The 18602-nt window shown below is 54.5% G+C and overlaps 1 protein-coding gene across 1 annotated transcript in view; it reads right to left on the reverse strand.

Moving 5' to 3' along the window:
* The window catches only part of TMEM132E (transmembrane protein 132E), a 235336-nt gene that overhangs the window by 12455 nt on the left and 204279 nt on the right, over positions 1 to 18602 (reverse strand). Inside the window, exons 4-5 of the mRNA XM_073315392.2 lie at positions 13991 to 14183; positions 11827 to 11970 (exon numbers count right to left, since the gene is read on the reverse strand). Coding sequence (XP_073171493.1) covers positions 11827 to 11970; positions 13991 to 14183 — 337 coding nt within the window. The remainder of the gene's footprint in view (positions 1 to 11826; positions 11971 to 13990; positions 14184 to 18602) is intronic.

Here is an 18602-nt window from a genome sequence, read left to right on the forward strand (position 1 = left end):
GTGCTGAGCCCTGGGGGATCTGGCCCCGATCGCGGGCGCTGAGCCCTGGGGAACCTGGCCCCGACCACAGGCGCTGAGCCCTGGGGAACCTGGCCCCGACCACAGGCGCTGGGCCCTGGGGAACCCGGCCCCGGTTGCTGAGCCCTGGGGAATCCGGCTCCGATCGCAGGCGCTGGGCTCTGGGGGATCCAGCCATGAGCTCTTTCAACAATCAGACACTATACCCTGAGCAGGCAGCTGTATTGTGGGCGGTACGGGAGGGCATGGGAAGGGGTATTTAATTTCCCAAACTCTCCTTGGCCCCGGCATTGACATCAGATAAACACAAGCTCAGCATGTCTGCAAAGACAATCTCGGCTGTGCCGCGGCTGCGTCTGAATAAAGATGAGCTCTGAAATGAATCCCCCGGTGAATGAGCACTCTGGATATTGTGTCGTTGATCACAATAATATGATGGTCTGCTGCTCGCATTACCTTCAGTAATAAATCCACCAGCTTGGCTGGTCTGGGGCCACCAGCTTTTCAATTCACTGAAAGCCACCCGCCCTGTCCCAGTGATGGAGAGGCCCTGTTATAAAGCTACTGTATATTAGCTCTTAAATGTACTGCACTCTATTATGGCCATGCTTGGCGTAACCTGAGCTGAAGGATTCACGTCTAGGCGTTGAGTGCGGGCCTGTCTGGGCAAGGAGCCGATAGCTCCGGCCCCGGTAAGGGCTGCATGGGATGCCAGCTTCACGCTCACCATCTGGAACCCTTTGCAGCTCTCCCCGCTTTGTCCCCTGGGGCCTCCATCAGCTTCAGCACATTTCACATCTTCCTTAAAAAGACCCCGGGTTTCTAGCCTTTGTGGCTGTGGAGAAGATCCCGGGGCATGGAAACAGGCTTGGGAGGGGGGAAGGGTTTTCTGACTCGGCTCACCCAGGTGGGATGTAGGTCTTGGGCGCCTCCCGGAAAGGCCCTCCTCTACCGCTGATTGCGCTGAGTTCATTGGCCCCGTGCAGGATCTGGTCCCAAAGGAGCTGAGCTGAGCCTACGCATGACAGAACCACCAGCACCAGCCCAGGTGGTGATCTTACGCACGGTGCGGGAGACCATCAGTCACCCCCTTTGGCCCAGAATGTCCTTCCTCTGCTCTCAGCACACAGCTGCGAAACCCTCCCGCAAAGTGTGTGCCCCCCTCCAGCGGCAGGGCCACATAGAAGATAACAGCCTATTACTGCTACCAGTTCTCCGTTAGTTGAGCTGGTAGAGAACCTGCCGGGGATCTAAAGAGCCCAACCGTTGTTGCTGTTTTCATTTTTAAGCGTTAAAAAACTCTGGCTATTACTGTGACTTACACCCCACATTCTTCATAGAAATAGTGTGATATGAATATGGCATAACTGAGATATGTTTTATGCAAGATGGGTCATGTGGAAAAATTGGGAAGAGTCCAGCGGAGGGCAACAAAAATGATTAGGGGACTGGAACACATGACTTATGAGGAGAGGCTGAGGGAACTGGGATTGTTTAGTCTGCGGAAGAGAAGAGTGAGGGGGGATTTGATAGCTGCTTTCAACTACCTGAAAGGGGGCTCCAAAGAGGATGGCTACAGACTGTTCTCAATGGTAGCAGATGACAGAACGAGGAGTAATGGTCTCAAGTTGCAGTGGGGGAGGTTTAGGTTGGATACTAGGAAAAACTTTTTCACTAGGAGGGTGGTGAAACACTAGAATGCATTACCTAGGGAGGTGGTGGAATCTCCTTTCTTAGATATTTTTAAGGTCAGGCTTGACAAAGCCCTGGCTGGGATGATTTAGTTGGGGTTGGTCCTGCTTTGAGATGATCTCCTGAGGTCCCTTCCAACCCTGATATTCTATGATTCTATGTAAGGTATCATTGGAAAGGTTCTGATTTACTGAATGTGATTATCCAATTTGTATGCACGTATCATTCCTGTATCTGAAGGTAAGAATATTGACTATGTAACAATTATAACTGTGTGTGTATTTGGGAGAACACCCACCAGACAGTAGGCAATCAGCCTCAATGGGCCATTAGGAAGAACAATAAGATTTGGAAGATACTAATCTCCTGCCTTCCTGAGAAGCTCCCCAGGTTGCTGCTTTGACACTACAGGGTCAGGTGATCGTGTCACCTGGTACTAGACCCCCATCTTGGGCTTTCAGTGTTTTTCCATTAAGAGGGGGTGGGAGTCAGACTGGGAAACAAAAGATTCCCGCCTTATGTAAATTCTATTTAATGCTGGGAAGTAAGGCAATCAGGACTCTTCTCCACTGCCTCCCTGCCCAAGAAGGAAGACTGCTAAAAACACCTGAAGGAAAAGGCAGGGGATGAGTCCAGGCTGAGACAGGGGTCTAGTCTGCGAAGATAAATAACTGGAACTCTAAGCTACAGAAACTCTGTAATTTACCTAAAACAACATTTAGGGTGAGAAATTATATTTTGTGACCTGTTTCTTGAGCGTATTAATCTTAGTTTGCGTGTTTTGTTTTATTTGCTCCGTAATCTGCTTTGTTCTGTTTGCTATTCCTTATAATCACTTAAAATTTACCTTTTGTAGTTAATAAATGTATTTCTTGTTTATTTCAAAACCCAGTTTGTGCAATTCATATTGGGGGCGGGGAGGGGGGAGCAAAAAGTTGTGCATATCTCTCTCCACATTGTGAGAGAGGGTGAATTTTTATGAGCTTGCACTGTGCAGATCTTTCTATACAGCACAAGTCAATATTATTTTGGGTTTATACCCCAAAGGAGGTGTGCACATTCCCCTGGCCATTCCCCTAGCCTAGCTAAATGCTTCCACATAGATTTCAGTCTGTGTCTGCAGCTGAGTGTGGCCTTACCTGTGTGTGTGCTGGAGAAGGCTTGAGAGCCAAGCATGGCAAGAACAGGGTGAGGAAACCCAGGCTGGTGGAAAGGTTAGGCTCAGTGAGACCCCAGCACCTCAGGTGGCACCCCAGGAGCGGGGTTCACCCCATCACAATTACATCCAGCAAAATGTTGTTAAAAGAACATTAAAATTGCACAGACCCCGTGCCTCATTCAGTGCACAGGACAGACGGTGCTCTGCGAAAGAGCAGCTATTCAATAGCTCATTCATCCTCATCATCCCGTGGGTGGCCCCAGGCCTTACCATTCAAACTCTGCTCTGATTGCAGAATGGTTCATTTCCTCCTGGGTTTCTGTGTGGTGCTCTCAATGTAGTCCCTTAATCCTTTCCCAACATTAATGCATTGATCTTCCTGGCCCCCCAGTCAGGCTAGGTGCTCTCATTATCTCTGGGGAATTGTGGCACAGAGATGAAGGCCAAAATTGTCAAACACGGCATCTCCTTTTAGGTGCCCAATCTGAGAGGCAGAGTGCCGAGTATGTGACAGCACTTCCTATGTTGAGCGCAGAGCTCTCATTGACCTCAGCTGGGAGGGCTCACAAAGCAAATCGGACCTCAGCATCACAGGTTGGGCACCCAGAACAGGAGAAGCAGACAGAGGCTCCCTGTAAAAAGTTTGCTTTAGGTGACTCCTCACACAGGAGCTCTGTGGCAGAAGCAGGGCTAGAATCCAGTTCACCAGGGTAGCACTCAAATGCCTTCACCAGGAGACTCTCCTTTCTCTTCCTGCAGTCCCTGCCTCGTTCACTGCACTGCCGCCAGCTTCTGCAACGAACGAGGCAGGGCTCCTCCAGATAACAGCCTCCTTGCTGCACAGCCCTGATTCGGTCCCAAGAGCAGGTCCTGTGCACTGAATGAGGCAGGGGGCCCGGGGAAAGAAGTTGGCTGCGATCATGGCATTAAAGACTCGATCATAATCCGTATGACCAAGGGGGCTGAATTAAGGTCAAACACTTTGCAGCCTTAGTGTTTCTGTAATGCCCCTTTTTGGGTGTAATATCACTGTACCCTTTCTGTGTACACAGCAGTGACGCCCAGGCTCAGCTCCCCACCTCATCTGAATGTTCAATTATTTACAGGAACAGAGAGCAGATTCCGCTCTGTAATCTGTGAATTATGTAACAGGTTTATAGCCCTCACACCGTATTCGTACTCCCCAATCTCTCCAGGTAACTGAAAGCTCCTGTGGAACAAATCTCAGCCACAAACGAAAAATCACTCAGCCAGAGACTGCCAGGAGATGCCTCATGGAAAGCATAAGGCAAAGTTTGTGGGGCCGGAGGTTTGCGCGATCCATTATTCATCGCAGTCTGCGTGCATGTGTCCACTCCCCCTGGATGCAGGGACAGTGGGTAAATTAATTTATGAGCAGGAAGGCAGCTCATTAACCAGTTTAAGTGTCTTGGAGTCCATCCTGAAGTGTATTCTTGCTACTGTGTTTTATCACGCTGCAGAAACCAGGTCTCCGTAAATTAGAGAGGGTGGGGCTGTAAGTCGCGCAGATGAGAGCTTTATTCTGGGACTCGGGTAAACATTCTCCGATCGCGTCTGTCACGCCCTGTTCCCCAGACTCGCTTGGTGTGAGTTGAGGCGACAGCGTGGGGCTGGAGCACACGGACTGCAGAGTCTGGCTGCTCTGGGGGCCCAGGGAACAAGCTAGGCAGCATCAAGGCCTGGGAGCTGCCTCAGGGCCAGGAAGGGAGATTGGCCCAGTCGTTGCAGTACTTGCCTTGGGAGCTGGCCAGCTCCATGCCTGCCTCTGCCACGACTCCCTGCGCAACCCTGAGGGACTCACTTAGTGCCCCTTCTGGGAGACCAGGGTAACAATTCTGCCACGAATCTTGACTGGGGTAAATCACCATAGCCCCATGGGCCAAATCCCCAGCTGGGGGTAAATCACTATAGTTTTATGGGGCCAGATCCCCAGCTGGGGTAAATCACCATAGTCCCATGGGCCAGACCCCCAACTGGGGTAAATCACCATAGCCCCATGGGCCAGATCCCCACTGGGGTAAATCACCATAGCCCCATGGGCCAGATCCCCAACTGGGGTAAATCACCACAGCTCCATGGGCCAGACCCCCAACTGGGGTAAATCACCACAGCTCCATGGGCCAGATCCCCACTGGGATAAATCACCATAGCCCCATGGGCCAAATCCCCAACTGGGGTAAATCACCATAGTCCCATGGGCCAGATCCCCACTGGGATAAATCACCACAGCTCCATGGGCCAGATCCCCACTGGGATAAATCACCATAGCCCCATGGGCCAGATCCCCAACTGGGGTAAATCACCATAGTCCCATGGGCCAGATCCCCACTGGGATAAATCACCACAGCTCCATGGGCCAGATCCCCACTGGGATAAATCACCATAGCCCCATGGGCCAGATCCCCACTGGGATAAATCACCATAGTCCCATGGGCCAGATCTCCAACTGGGGTAAATCACCATAGTCCCATGGGCCAGATCCCCACTGGGATAAATCACCACAGCTCCATGGGCCAGATCCCCACTGGGATAAATCACCATAGCCCCATGGGCCAGATCCCCAACTGGGGTAAATCACCATAGCCCCATGGGACTCCATGGGACAAATCTCCACCTGGGGTAAATCAGGCATAGCTCCACTGGCTCCTGCCATTCAAATGCAAGCGCAGGATTCCCAGCACCAGCGTTACCCACCCAAAACTGAGGCCACCCGACTGACCCCTGGCACTTTCTGCACACGCAGCCTGGCCTACAACTCCGTCATGTGCTTTGTGGCTGCCTCCCACACCACTAGAGCGCTGCACCCCAGAGGTGGCTGCATGTCAGCGGGGCTCCGTGCGTGGCGCTTGGGAAGTACTCTGGGAATCCTGCAGCATGAAGGGGGCGCTAGCATTGATCCCCTGCCCCTCGAGCAACGTTCGTCTCCCCCCAAACACACCATGGTGGTGAGCATGCTGCCCGGCGCTGGTATAATGCCAAGAGCTAGAAAGAGGGGGCAGGGGATAGATAGATAGATAGATAGACAGATAGATAGAGGGGGTGTATGGGGATAGATAGATAGATAGATAGATAGATAGATAGATAGATAGATAAAGGTGGTGTCTGGGGATAGATAGATAGATAGATAGATAGATAGATAGATAGATAGATAGATAAAGGTGGTGTCTGGGGATAGATAGATAGATAGATAGATAGATAGATAGATAGATAGATAGATAGATAGATAAAGGTGGTGTCTGGGGATAGATAGATAGATAGATAGATAGATAGATAGATAGATAGATAGATAGATAGATAGATAGATAGATAGATGGGGTTTATGGGGTTGGAAAGATAGACAGACAGACAGACTGACAGCTGGCATTGAGATAGCATCTTTGTCATCTATTCCCCCTTATTCCTTCTATCTATTCTCGACCCTCCCTTCCTTGTACCTTTCCCCATGCCCCATTCACGGCCATCATGCCTAAAAGGCACTATGCAGGTTTTGGTGCTCGCCCCCGTTTAGCGAGTGCAAAGCAAGGCGCAGTCGCCAGCCCCCCGCCCCTCTCCCCCTTCAGTGCCTGGGAGGCTGCCGGCTCTGCAAGGCCCAGGGCCAGCTCTCGGGAGCCTGAGAAGCACAAGTACAGAGCCTTGGCCGTGCGGTGGAGAAGTTGTGCAATTTGGAGTGTCAGCGTGAGCTGGCTCACTCGAGCCTCTGATCTGGAAGTGAAGCCGCTAATGAGAACTTGCCGTTTCCATTTCAAAGTAACACTATTTTGCCTTATCAGTAATAACTGGCTTGATAAGCTGTAGGTACAGCTGCTTCCGACCGCCAGTACATTAGACAATGGACTACTCCCGCGTCCTCCCCTGGGATGGTGACGCTCTCTCCCTGGCAAGTCTTGAAATCAAATACACAGGAGAGGAATGCGGTTCAGGTCCAACCAGCTCGCGGCTCTACCATGGCCCTGGCGTGAAATGAGTTTGGTGGGCCTCAGTCCAGCCCTCGGTGCGGGCGGGACCCCGCGGCACCAGCAGCAAACTGCGCCGAGCACCGGGATTCTCCAGGAGAACGTGCCGTGTGCAGCGGGCACTGCTTGCCCTGCCCGCCGACCTCACTGGCATTCTCAGGGGCTGGATGAGACTCAGTATGGCCCGGATCAGGACTGGTGGCTGGGAGGCTGGAGGGGGAACGCTGAGGTGGGAGGGCAACTGGGTCGTCTTTAGAGTGGGTTTTGTTTCACAGCCCAAGGAAATTAGGTGCCTGACTTCCCTTTGCCGGGCCTCTCCATGCTCAGGACGCAGACAAGGGGCAGAACTCCCCAGCATTGGCGCCCAGGTGAGGTCAGTCACTCCCGTTGACCCCACTGATCAATGGGGCCTGGCAGCAGAGGAAAGGCCCCATGGCTTTGCAGCACTGGCCTCCAAAGTGCACGGAGCTGCCTTCTCATGCCACGGCAGCACCTCTGTCTGCGTCCAAGCAGTGACGCTTCTTGCTGGAGCAGCCTATTCCACGGCCCCTTAAGCAACTGGGCTCAAAGTCCAAAGCCCCCCTTCTGCGGTGTCCCCTGGGCATCATGATCAAAGCTGCAGGGGGACCAACGCTGGAAGTGGAGCAAACTTGGGAGCCCCACTCAGCAGGGGGAGCCGGTGAGCTTAGAATAACAAGTGCTACAGGAAATCCTGGGAGCCTGGGTCCTAATCAATTTGCTGGCTGAAGGACCAGAGAGGACAGTTCCAGGAGAAGCCAGGAAACCCCACACCAGAGCCCAAGGCTCCAGCACCTCGACCCTGCAGTGGCACCAATCACACTGTGAAGCCGTGGCATTTCACATGCCCAGAAGGGTGCCAAGGAGAGGCTGCGTGACTGAGGGAGAGTGACTGTCCCCTGCGCTCCGGAGGGGCCCGGGCTCTTCATTTAGCTCGCCCGGTTACTAATTACAGCCACGCAGTGAGAAATCTGTCAGCAAGTTGAGTTGGTTGGAATAAACGGCCCCTGGATGGTCATAACCCATCTGCCTGGCCTTCTGGCTCCCTCTGCGCTCTGAGGGTCTGCACTTGCATTCAGAGGTGATGTTACAGTCAAGTGAAACCGAATTCACAGAGGTTCCTGGGTGCTCGAATGGACTCTCCTAGCCCTGCCCTTCCTTTTGCCGCTGGAGAAGGTGCACAGGGGTCTTGCTTCATAAGGCATGTGGGTTAGCCCAGGGGCTACCAGAAAGTCATGGAGTCTAAGGCCAGAAGGGGCCACCACCAGATTCCCTAACACAACCTCCTGTAGCTCCCTGGCCATCAGCAACTGAAACTGGGTCAAAGTATTACAAACCTCAGGAAACTAATGCGATCTTCACAATCCCTGCTCCAGATGCCACCTTCTGGCTTCTGCTTTCCTCTCTCCTTCCCCGGTTCTCCTCCCCTCTGGGGGGTCCAGCCGGAGCCCAGCAGACTCCAGGTTTCGGCCATCTTACAAAGGTTCTCAGTAGAGCCAGAACGGAGCCTGGAGCACATGTAACTTCCACCGTGCGCCTGTGATGGCTGCCAGCTCAGCCGCCCTCCTGGGGAGTGGTCCAGGGACCTCCAGAGCTACAAGCATGAGCTGGTGTGGTTGGAGATAGAAGCCCTCTAGCTGGGGCTGTGACAGGTGCATCTCCTGGGTCGATTAGGCCCAGACAGGTACCTTGTACACATTGACCAGGGGGGTAACCAAGGGGACTTAACCGGTGACCAGAGCAAAACAGCATGGTACCTTCTCACTACTGTATTTGCACCTATTTATTTTGATTTACAAGGACACGAGAAAGTCCAGCTTGGTTCTGCCCTGCCCCGCATGTGTCCCCTTTGTTGCTGGTCCGCTAAGGAAACTGGTAACAAACAGCCACGAGAACAGCGCCCGGACTCTCGCTAGCCACTCGGCTCATAAGCAAAGCAACCTGCCCTGAAATGGGTCTGGGATTTCCTCCAGAAACCTACGCTACAAAAGGGGCAGACGGGGTTGGTCCCTCCTTCTCTGGCTACTCAGATCCCAGGGATGAGTTAGCGCAGGGAGAGGAGCGGACTCCGGCCAAGTAAGGGCCAGATGGGACTTTTGTCTGAAATCTCTCAGGGACAAACTCTGGTGTCGTCACTGCAGGGAAACTCCCCTTGATTTCCCGGGGCTCTTTGCTCCAGGAAAGTTCCCACGCTTTCAGCGCTTGTGTGGGGCTGGGGGCGTGCGCCAGTGGGAGCAGGTGTTTGTGTGTGTATCTTAGTGGGAGTGCGGGTCAGTGTGTTTCTCTGTGCTGCCAAGAGTGGGCATCAGTGGATATTCCTGCAGGTGTATTAACTGTCCAAAGTAGCCGGACTTTGTGTGGGTTTGGGGTCGTGTTTGTCTGTGCCAGTGAGAAGACGTGCGTTCGCCTTGCTGGAAATGTGTGTCCCTGTGTTAGTGAAGTGAGCGTCAAGGAGCAGTGTGTGTTAGCAGGAGCAAGTGTGACCCGAGAGCAAGGGGACACTTCGTTGCATATATAAGACAAAGCCCCTAATATTGGGGCGTCTGCCACCTAACAGGCGCGTGTGTCCATGTGAGAAAGAGAGAGTATGAACTTGTGTGTGTACATGTGTTAGCAGGAGTGTGTGTCAGAACAAGTGTGTGTGTGTGTTAGCAGGAATATGCACGTTAGCAGGACAAGTGTATTTCCTGACAGGAAAATGTGCAAAGGGAGGCATTAGCCAGAGTGTGTGTGTTAGTGACAGAGTGTGTTAGTGTGTGTTTGCTGGTATGTGTGTTAGGATGAGTGTGTGTCAGTAGGAGTGTGCGTATGCGTCAGTGACTGTGTTAGTGTGTGTGTGTGTGTATTAGGATGAGTGTGTGTGTTAGTAGGAATGTGTGTGTCTGTGTGTTAGTGACAGGGTGTGTTAGCGTGTGTGTGTGTTTAGGATGAGTGTGTGTGTTAGTGGGAGTGTGTGGATGTGTCAGTGACCGTGCGTTTGTGAGTGTGCTCGGACGAGTGTGTGTTAGTGACAGGGTGTGTTAGTGTGTGTGTGTGTTTAGGATGAGTGTGTGTGTTAGTGGGAGTGTGCGGATGTGTCCGTGACCGTGCGTTTGTGAGTGTGCTCGGACGAGTGTGTGTTAGTGACAGGGTGTGTTAGTGTGTGTGTGTGTGTTTAGGATGAGTGTGTGTGTTAGTGGGAGTGTGCGGATGTGTCAGTGACTGTGCGTTTGTGAGTGTGCTCGGACGAGTGTGTGTTAGTAGCAAGGTGTGTGTCAGTGGGAGTGTGTTAGTGGGAGTGTGTCAATGGGCGCACAGAGGGGGTATTTAGGGGGCGATCCTTCCACACCCCCTGCACCTCCAGGGCACCATGCCGGCCTTTGAGCCTGGGAGTGGGCGCTGGCTGACCCCGGCTCCCAGCAATCCCTGTTGACGGGATGCTATGAAAGCGAGAGGCAGCAGGTCAGCAGCCCGAGGACACGGCAGGGCAGGGGGCACGGGGCTGCCCGGGCGGGTACGGGGCAATGATCCCGCAGAGTTACTGTCACACAGAATTCAGTGACAGCAGAGGTGCCGAGTGCCAGGCTGGCTCCGTGCGGGGGAGCTCGCACACACACACCACTCACACACCCCACACACACACGACAGGGACAGGCTGTGAACGCCCTGCCATGCCGCTCAGTTCAGCCAGGAGCTGCTGTGGCTGGTGAGGGTACCTTCACCCCCACAGCTGCTCTGAGGCCGCAGGGGTCATGGCAAAGCAGGAGCGGGCGGATGGGACTGATTGGGAACATAGGGCAGCCGGGACCAAACAAATAAAACAGGAGCAGATTAGAGAGGCTGGAGCAGGAACTCAGGACTGCATGGCTGGGGGCAGCTGTCCCCACACGGCTGCTGGAATACCTGAGCCTGCAGCCATAGCAGGCAAGCCAGCTGAAAAGGGCACATGGGCCTCAGAGCCAGGGGGGCCTTGGAGATGGGATTTGCCCCAAGTGTGCGTTTAGAGCCACCCAGAGACTGGGGCGTCAATGTGAAGACACCGATCTCAGGGCCGGGCAAATCCAGCCTATGCATGGATCCTGCTGGGTTAAACCTCTGGGAGAGAGAGGTGTATGGGGATAGCTAACTGCTTCTGTAGTCCCGGTCTCTCATGTCTATTTCCAGACCCATCCTCCTTCAGAGGTAGGGCCTTTAGGGTTAATTGAATATCAATATTTGTGGATGGAGGAGGTGTCTTTCCATCTGTGGGAGAGAAGGGGCTAAATCCACCATTTCTCCACCCCAGCCAACCTTGGCAGAACCCAGAAGCCCAATTTGATCCCCATCTCAATACCCACCCCGTGTCCCTCTGAATCAGACGAGCACTTGAGCTGGATGTTTCCGTCAGGAGGATCATCAACGAAAGGGTTAACTGTAATACTGCTGTGTGGCGCGTCATTGTTAGGGTTCAGAATGAACATCCCATTGCACTGCACAGATGAAGTTCATACCTCTCTGAGCACTTGTTTTGGGCTGGCTGCAGATTCAGGCAGATGTCATCGCGCTGGCTACACACGGGTCACAATCTATAGGTTACCTTTGTGCCTGGAAAAGCTAATGGCACAGGGCCGGTTCCCCGGCGGGTGTTGATCAGCACAGTCTCCCTGCAGCCAACAGAGCTTCGCTGTTTGACACCAACTGAGAATCTGGCCCAGACAGCCCTTCTCCTGACAGCTTAGATCCTGGAGCCCCCTAACGCAGCAAACTCACAGGGCCGGGCAATGGGGAGGCGACCTGCATGGCAGCGTGGGTTCTCTCCCAGCATCAGACGGGGTGTGGCCATTGTCAGGGGAGCCCTTCACCTCCATCCTGCCTCGAGGTGGGGCTGGGGCTGGTTGGCCCTACACACAGCTGGAGGGGCTGCATGAAGGGCTTACCAGTCTGAGCCAATGCTCAGGGTGGATGGCTCCAGGAATCTTTGCCCCGTCCCTGCCCCGCCAGGCTCACCTTGATGATGTCCTCGTTGTTGGACTTGCACTCGACCATGGCTGAGACGTCCGTGATGACACCGGTCATCTCTATGGCGATGACCTTCACTGGGATGGCCACCGTTCGGCCTGTCAGGATGGCTGTGTTGATGATCTCTGTGTCCTGGAAGGCAAAGGGGACTTTGCATTAGTGTCCAGCCCCCATTTTCCTCTCCCCTGCCCTGGGACCCCACTCCAGAGGGGCACTCTACAGCCGGCGAGGTGCAAGGAATGGGCCCCAAATGTGTGCGTGCGTGTCTGCAGGTGACTCAGTGGGGGGGCGCTCTCCTCTGGGAGTCAGCACCGCACCCAATACCTGGGGCTGTGCCAGGGTTGGGGGCGCTGGGCCCCCCCTTTATTTTATAATGCCACATCGAAGGCAGTCCTGCCCGCTCACGGTCATTGCACTTGTGATGCCGTCTCAATCCCCTCGCTCTGAGACCACCGGGGCCTCGCAAGCTCTTAAAAACTTCAAAGAACAAGAGCAGTATGGATGGAGGGCAAGTCTAATTGCAAACCGGTTAATTATGCAAACATGGAAATCCGATACAGAAATTAAATTGGCTGCTTCGTAGCCGGCCTCGCTGGTGGAGGCGAGCCAGCAAAGATAACCTTTCAAGTAAATGAAATGGCAAGGAATCTAATCTGCCTTCCTGGCAGCCTGTGATGTGATTGTCTTTGATGGAGGGATAGCTGGCTCGCTCTCATCCCATGGGCGGGTCTCCACGGAGCGGGAGAGTTTCTGGGCACCGGCTCAGCTTCCACCCCCTCCCCCCCGCCCCAGCACAGACCTTCTTTAACTAAGATCTTAAAGTGCAAGAAGAGCCTCCCATCACTCAGTTACCCCAGTTACCAGGGGCAGGACTCTACGGGCAGATCCCACACGCTACTTTCACAACCCATGGAAGCGGCACGTCTACACTGCAATAAAAGACCCATGGCTGGTCCAGGTCAGCTGACTCGGGCTTGGGCTGCAGGGCTATAAAACTGCCATGTAAATCTTTGGGCTCAGGCTGGAGCTGGGCTCTCAGACCCCAACTGGACGGGAATACCAAGGCCAGACCTTGATCTCAATGACAATCTGGAGTCGCTCCCATAGGATTACTGGTGTAAATGGGATCCGAACCAACTGGAAACTCCCCTCCTTGTTTTTAACCCTGGGAGGGAGAGTTGTCTAGTGGGTTAGAGCAAAGGACGGGGAGTCAGGACTCCTGGGTTCCACAACTGGTTCTGTGAGCAAATGTGATAGAGGGGTTATAGGAGGGAACTGGGAATAATGACTCCTAGGTTCTGCTCCCAGCCCTGCCGCTGGCTGCTCATGTGTGATCTTCGGAGAAACATGTTGCTGCTCTGTGCCTCAGTTTCCCCATCAATTAATGGGGCCATCATCAGAAACCAGTGGAGCAGATGGGGCCCAACCCCTTGAGCTCAGGTGTGTTTGCTGACGGGGATGGCTAAGAGCTGGCTCAGCATGCCTGCTCCATATCCACCAGCCCAGGCCCCAGCTGTGGGTGGTTACAGCCCCCACAGAACAGCCGGCAGTGCTGGGCTGCCGGGTGAGAGCCTTCCATCTCGTGTCCCCCACCCCACCAGTGAAGGGGACTGATCAGGGGCCCTGGTGGGCTGTGCCCAGTTTCTCTGAGCAGGGATTCAGGGGCTGCTGGGGGCTGGACATGCCTCACGCCCCGCACCACAAGGAAACAGACATCACTGCCCCGGGGGAGGCGTGTGGCCCAAGGCCCAGCAGCCGGCAGAGGCCAGCTGAGACTCTGCCCCAGCCCAGGGCGGGTGCTCACACCAGGCAAGGCCAGTACCGGTGCGGCGCGAGGGTGTGTTACGGGGGCACGCGCCAAGGTGTGTGGTTAGCTTTGTGTGTGTGTCCCCGCTTGGATATTGTGGAGGGAAGAGGTGCGCGTGTGCGGCATGGTACAGGTGGGTGTGTATGCAAGAATATGAGGAGGAGAGGTGTAAAGTGAGCGAGTGCCGTGGGTTTAGAGCGCGTGAGTGGGGGAAGCGGTCTGGTTTGCGTGCCGTTGGGGGTGGGTGCGGGGTGTGTGCCTTCACATTGGGAACGCAGGGGGCCACCTGGAACCCCGCACAGCCCTGCCCCGGGGGCGGCGGAGGAACTGTCCAAGCTCACTCACCATGGCCAGGGGCACGATGGCGCGGATGTCCCTCTGAATGACCGTCAGCTCTGTCACCACCCTCTCCAGGTCGGGCGGCGGGTTGCGGCCCCGGTAGTCGATATGCCACATGATGCGCCGCGTCACGGACTGGCTGGTGAAATTCTCCATCTCAAAGTCCAGCTGCATGATCTCGTAGGAGGAGTCCCCGTCCCTGCGAGGAGACAGAGGGCAGCCGCGGTCAGCTGCCGGCCAGGCCTTGCTGGAACACATTAGGAAACTCAGGCCCCCATGGCATGACCCCAGGGCTGGGGGGGTTTGTCCCTAGCCTTGTGGAAAAACCCCACGGAACTAAAGCGAGAGGAAACCAATCAGGCCTTCCAGAAACGGAATGAAGGACCCGAAAATCCTGAAGATCTTCTTTGGCGCAACGCGACCGAGCTCTTCAGCGGGGAGAGAACTCGCTATTACCCGACAGCACCGTTCTGGTTCTCTACTGAGTTCTCTACAGAGGCCCAAGCAACGGGACTTCCAAGGGCTCCGCTCTCCTGTCTTAGCTCTGTGCAAGGGAGTTGACGGAGGAATTAACCATGCAGCTGCCATGCGGGCAGCCAACCGGTGAGAACGAATGACTTGCCGGCCAGGGACCAGGGCGCTGCCCTGTACTTGGGGACGCTTTCTGGCTCGGGATGTGGCTGCATTTACCTCTCTAATCTGCTCCTGAGATTTCATTTTATCTCCTGAAAGTCAAGCCAAAGGGCCAAAGGGCCAAAGGGCAGCAGATAAGGAGAGAGGCCTCTTGCCGTGAGATGGCATTGGCGCGGGGAAGGCTTCATGGCCAAACTTGCTGTGTGCTTAATAACAGAGAGCTTTTTCCTCAGTGGATCCCATTATCCCCCTGGAGAAACTGAGGCACAGAAAGGGGGAAGTCACTTGCCCAAGATCACCCAGCAGAGCTGGGAATAAAATCCAGGTCTTCTGAGTCCCAGGGCCGCACTGTACCCACTAGGCAACACTGCCCCCTCCCCAGCTTACCAAACTTGGTTTCTGTTCACAGCAAGGTCAGAGGAACCTAAGCGTAGCCACTAATCCATCCAGTGGCCAGGGCCTGCAAAGGAAGGGGCCACCCCCTAGTGGACAGTTATGGAATGATCTGCCCCGGGGGGCTGTTCCGCTGATAAGTGGGCCTTTCGCTCGAATCCCGCCTATCCTGTGGGCAGGTTATAGATCCAACAGAACTTTTTTAGAAGAATGGGGATTTCCACACCCCTAGTACCATGGCCCTTCCCACTCTGCAGCTCGGCATTCCACTTGGCTGCTGCCCTCCACCCCAGAGGTGGCTGCATTCCCCTGGACCCCTATGTGGTTTGCAAAGCACTGGATGGAAATGCAGAATATTCCAGGACGAGTGGGGTGCCATGCTAGAGAAGTTGCCGCTCTCTAAGGGCCGTGGGCGCAGAGCTCTGCAGCCAGGACTCCGAGGTGTCACCGAATCATAGAATAGAATCATTCATAGATGGAAGCCAAAGGGGCTGTTCGGCCAGTCACATTCCTTGCTGTAACTGCGCCTGGATATGGTTTTTTTTAAAACAGAGGTCTCTTCCCTGCTTCAATTTCCTCTAACGGCAGTGCAGTTCTGCCCTCCGTGGGGCGGCCTCCCACTCTTCGCTCCCAAGGTACGCCATGACCCAGTGGGATTGCTCCAGGGGTATTACACGCCAGCCTCCCGTTGCTCGACCGCCCTTCCATTCTTCTCCGCAGCACCGGCCGTGCGCAGCGAAGAGGCTGCTGCTCCCAGAGATCAGAGCCCCAGGTTGGAATCAGCGACATCCGGTCGAGTTCGCCGAATCCTCTCAGTCTGATGCGCCTGAGGTTGGCGGGCGGCTCGTCGGTTTCGGCGGCTCCCTGCTGCACCCAGGGGTGGGGCACTGAGGAGCCATCCGCGGGGCCATTCCAAACGAAATGCCCCCCTCTGCTCAGAGACCCACAGCAGGGCACCACTGGGGTCCCACGGCCAGGCTCAGGATGGAGATGGATCTATCCAGGAGGGCACGGGTAACAGATTGCCCAGTGCCAGGCGCAGTGTCCCATTTGGGTCACACTAACCTGGGTGCTAGCCCAGTACCCTCAGCCCAGGGCACTAGGAACAGGATGCCAGCCTGCAACCCACCAGGCAGCCCTCACGTTCCCAGCCCTGCAGTGCCAGGCCGAGTGCCCACCTTTACCCGGCACCAGCATCTCCAGCTCTGCCTGGGTCCCTGCTGCGTAGAAACAAGCGAGTGCCCGTCATGCCCCTCTCCCCCGGCCCAACATGAGACGCCCTGGAGCTGTCACCATCCGATGCCCGGTTCCCCAGCCTGACCTGAGCAGTCTGGAAGGAACTGCAGGAGGCTATTAGTAAGCGGGCTGCCGGCTGTCAGTGCCTGTCAGCATCGCATTACAAACCTCTCTGCCCCCGGGGTCCCTGCCGCACAGCCCCGGCACCGTCCTGGAGCTCTCCTCACCGTGGGAAAAGCCTGTTTGCTGCGCAGATCAGATGCCACGTGGACACGTCTCAGCTAGTCAATTCCCTGCCGCTGCACGGGCTCAGGCATTGGTGCCCCTCAGTGCCACGCAGTCCCCGCCTGTGGTACACTCCAGCTCAGTCTCATGAGGCCTGAAATGCTTTGGGCTAATTAGCGTCACCAGGCTCAACATGGGGGTAGCGGGTGACATTTGCGGGCCAGGAACGTAGCTGTGACAATGCTGACGAATTATCATATGTATGAACTCAGCACCTGGAAGCCCCAGCCCTGAGCCAGGACCCCATTGTGCTCGGTGCTGTACAAATACAGAGCAACAGGCCAGGAGGTCACGCCACATGATGCAATGATCCCTTCTGGCCGGAAACGCTATTCTCCGCATCCCAAATGTTTTCGGTGCTGACTCTAGCCTAGGGTGACCAGATGTCCCCATTTTATAGGGACAGTCCCGATATTTAGGGCTTTATCTTATATAGGCTCCTATTACCCCCCACCCCCTGTCCCGATTTTTCACACTTGCTGTCTGGTCACCCTAATCTAGCCAGGAGCTATTTGCTTCAGCCCCAGGCTCTCCAGGGGACCGGCGTTAACGTCTCAAATGTCTGGAGGTCTGGGCGAGCCAAATGTTGAGTGCAGAGCAAGCCAAGAGTGCACGAGTGAAATCAAAGGGGTGCTGGATGCACACACCCCTCCCCTATGGAATAGCCCCCTCGTAAATCATTGCAGCCCCGAACCCCCCATGCATGGCACAAAGCAGACACAGGGCAGCAGACGCTGGCTCTGAAGCCATGCCCGCCCATGGCAATCGTGGGAGCGGGGACTCTCAAACCTGATGCGGTACAAAAGAGCCGGGGGTAAGAGGAGCGGTCAGGGCACGCACACACCCCGCTGCTGCTCCTGCTTGGGAAACCTCGCAGGACAATCAGGGCCACTGGTGATCCTGGAAACAGGTTCTAGAGGAATAGCACCTGAAAGCCGACATCTCTGCAAGCACGGCCCTCTTTGTGCGAATCCTGGTTTGCACCAGTGGACAGGGGAGCCAAATCCAAGCCACAATGTGTGTAGATTGCAATACACGTCTGCGACCAAGGCATTGCTATACTGGACGCAGCCTGTCTAACAGCCTGTCTCCATCCACGGCAAGTCCCAGCTGTCGCAGGGGAAACGCAAGTCACCCCAAAGGAGGCAGTTCGGGGATAACCTGCCTCAGACAAAACCTATTCTACCAGCCCCATTGGTTAGACAGGTTTCAGAGTAACAGCCGTGTTAGTCTGTATTCGCAAAAAGAAAAGGAGTACTTGTGGCACCTTAGAGACTAACCAATGTATTTGAGCATGAGCTTTCGTGAGCTACAGCTCACTTCATCGGATGCATACTGTGGAAACTGCAGAAGACATTATATACACAGAGACCATGAAACAATACCTCCTCCCACCCCACTGTCCTGCTGGTAATAGCTTATCTAAAGTGATCATCAAGTTGGGCCATTTCCAGCACAAATCCAGGTTTTCTCACCCTCCGCCCCCCCGCCCCCCAAACTCACTCTCCTGCTGGTAATAGCCCATCCAAAGTGACCACCCTCTTTAAAATGTGTATGATAATCAAGGTGGGCCATTTCCAGCACAAATCCAGGTTTTCTCCCCCCCCCCCCTCCAAAAACCACACACACAAACTCACTCTCCTGCTGGTAATAGCTCATCCAAAGCAACCACTCTCCCTACAATGTGCATGATAATCAAGGTGGGCCATTTCCAGCATAAATCCAAGTTTAACCAGAACGTCGGGGGGGAGGAGGGGGAGAAAAAAACAAGGGGAAATAGGCTACCTTGCATAATGACTTAGCCACTCCCAGTCTCTATTTAAGCCTAAATTAATAGTATCCAATTTGCAAATGAATTCCAATTCAGCAGTTTCTCGCTGGAGTCTGGATTTGAAGTTTTTTTGTTGTAAGATAGCGACCTTCATGTCTGTGATTGCGTGACCAGAGAGATTGAAGTGTTCTCCGACTGGTTTATGAATGTTATAATTCTTGACATCTGATTTGTGTCCATTTATTCTTTTACGTAGAGACTGTCCAGTTTGACCAATGTACATGGCAGAGGGGCATTGCT

The sequence above is a fragment of the Lepidochelys kempii genome, chromosome 17, assembly GCF_965140285.1.
Source record: "Lepidochelys kempii isolate rLepKem1 chromosome 17, rLepKem1.hap1, whole genome shotgun sequence".
NCBI lineage: Eukaryota > Metazoa > Chordata > Testudines > Cheloniidae > Lepidochelys > Lepidochelys kempii.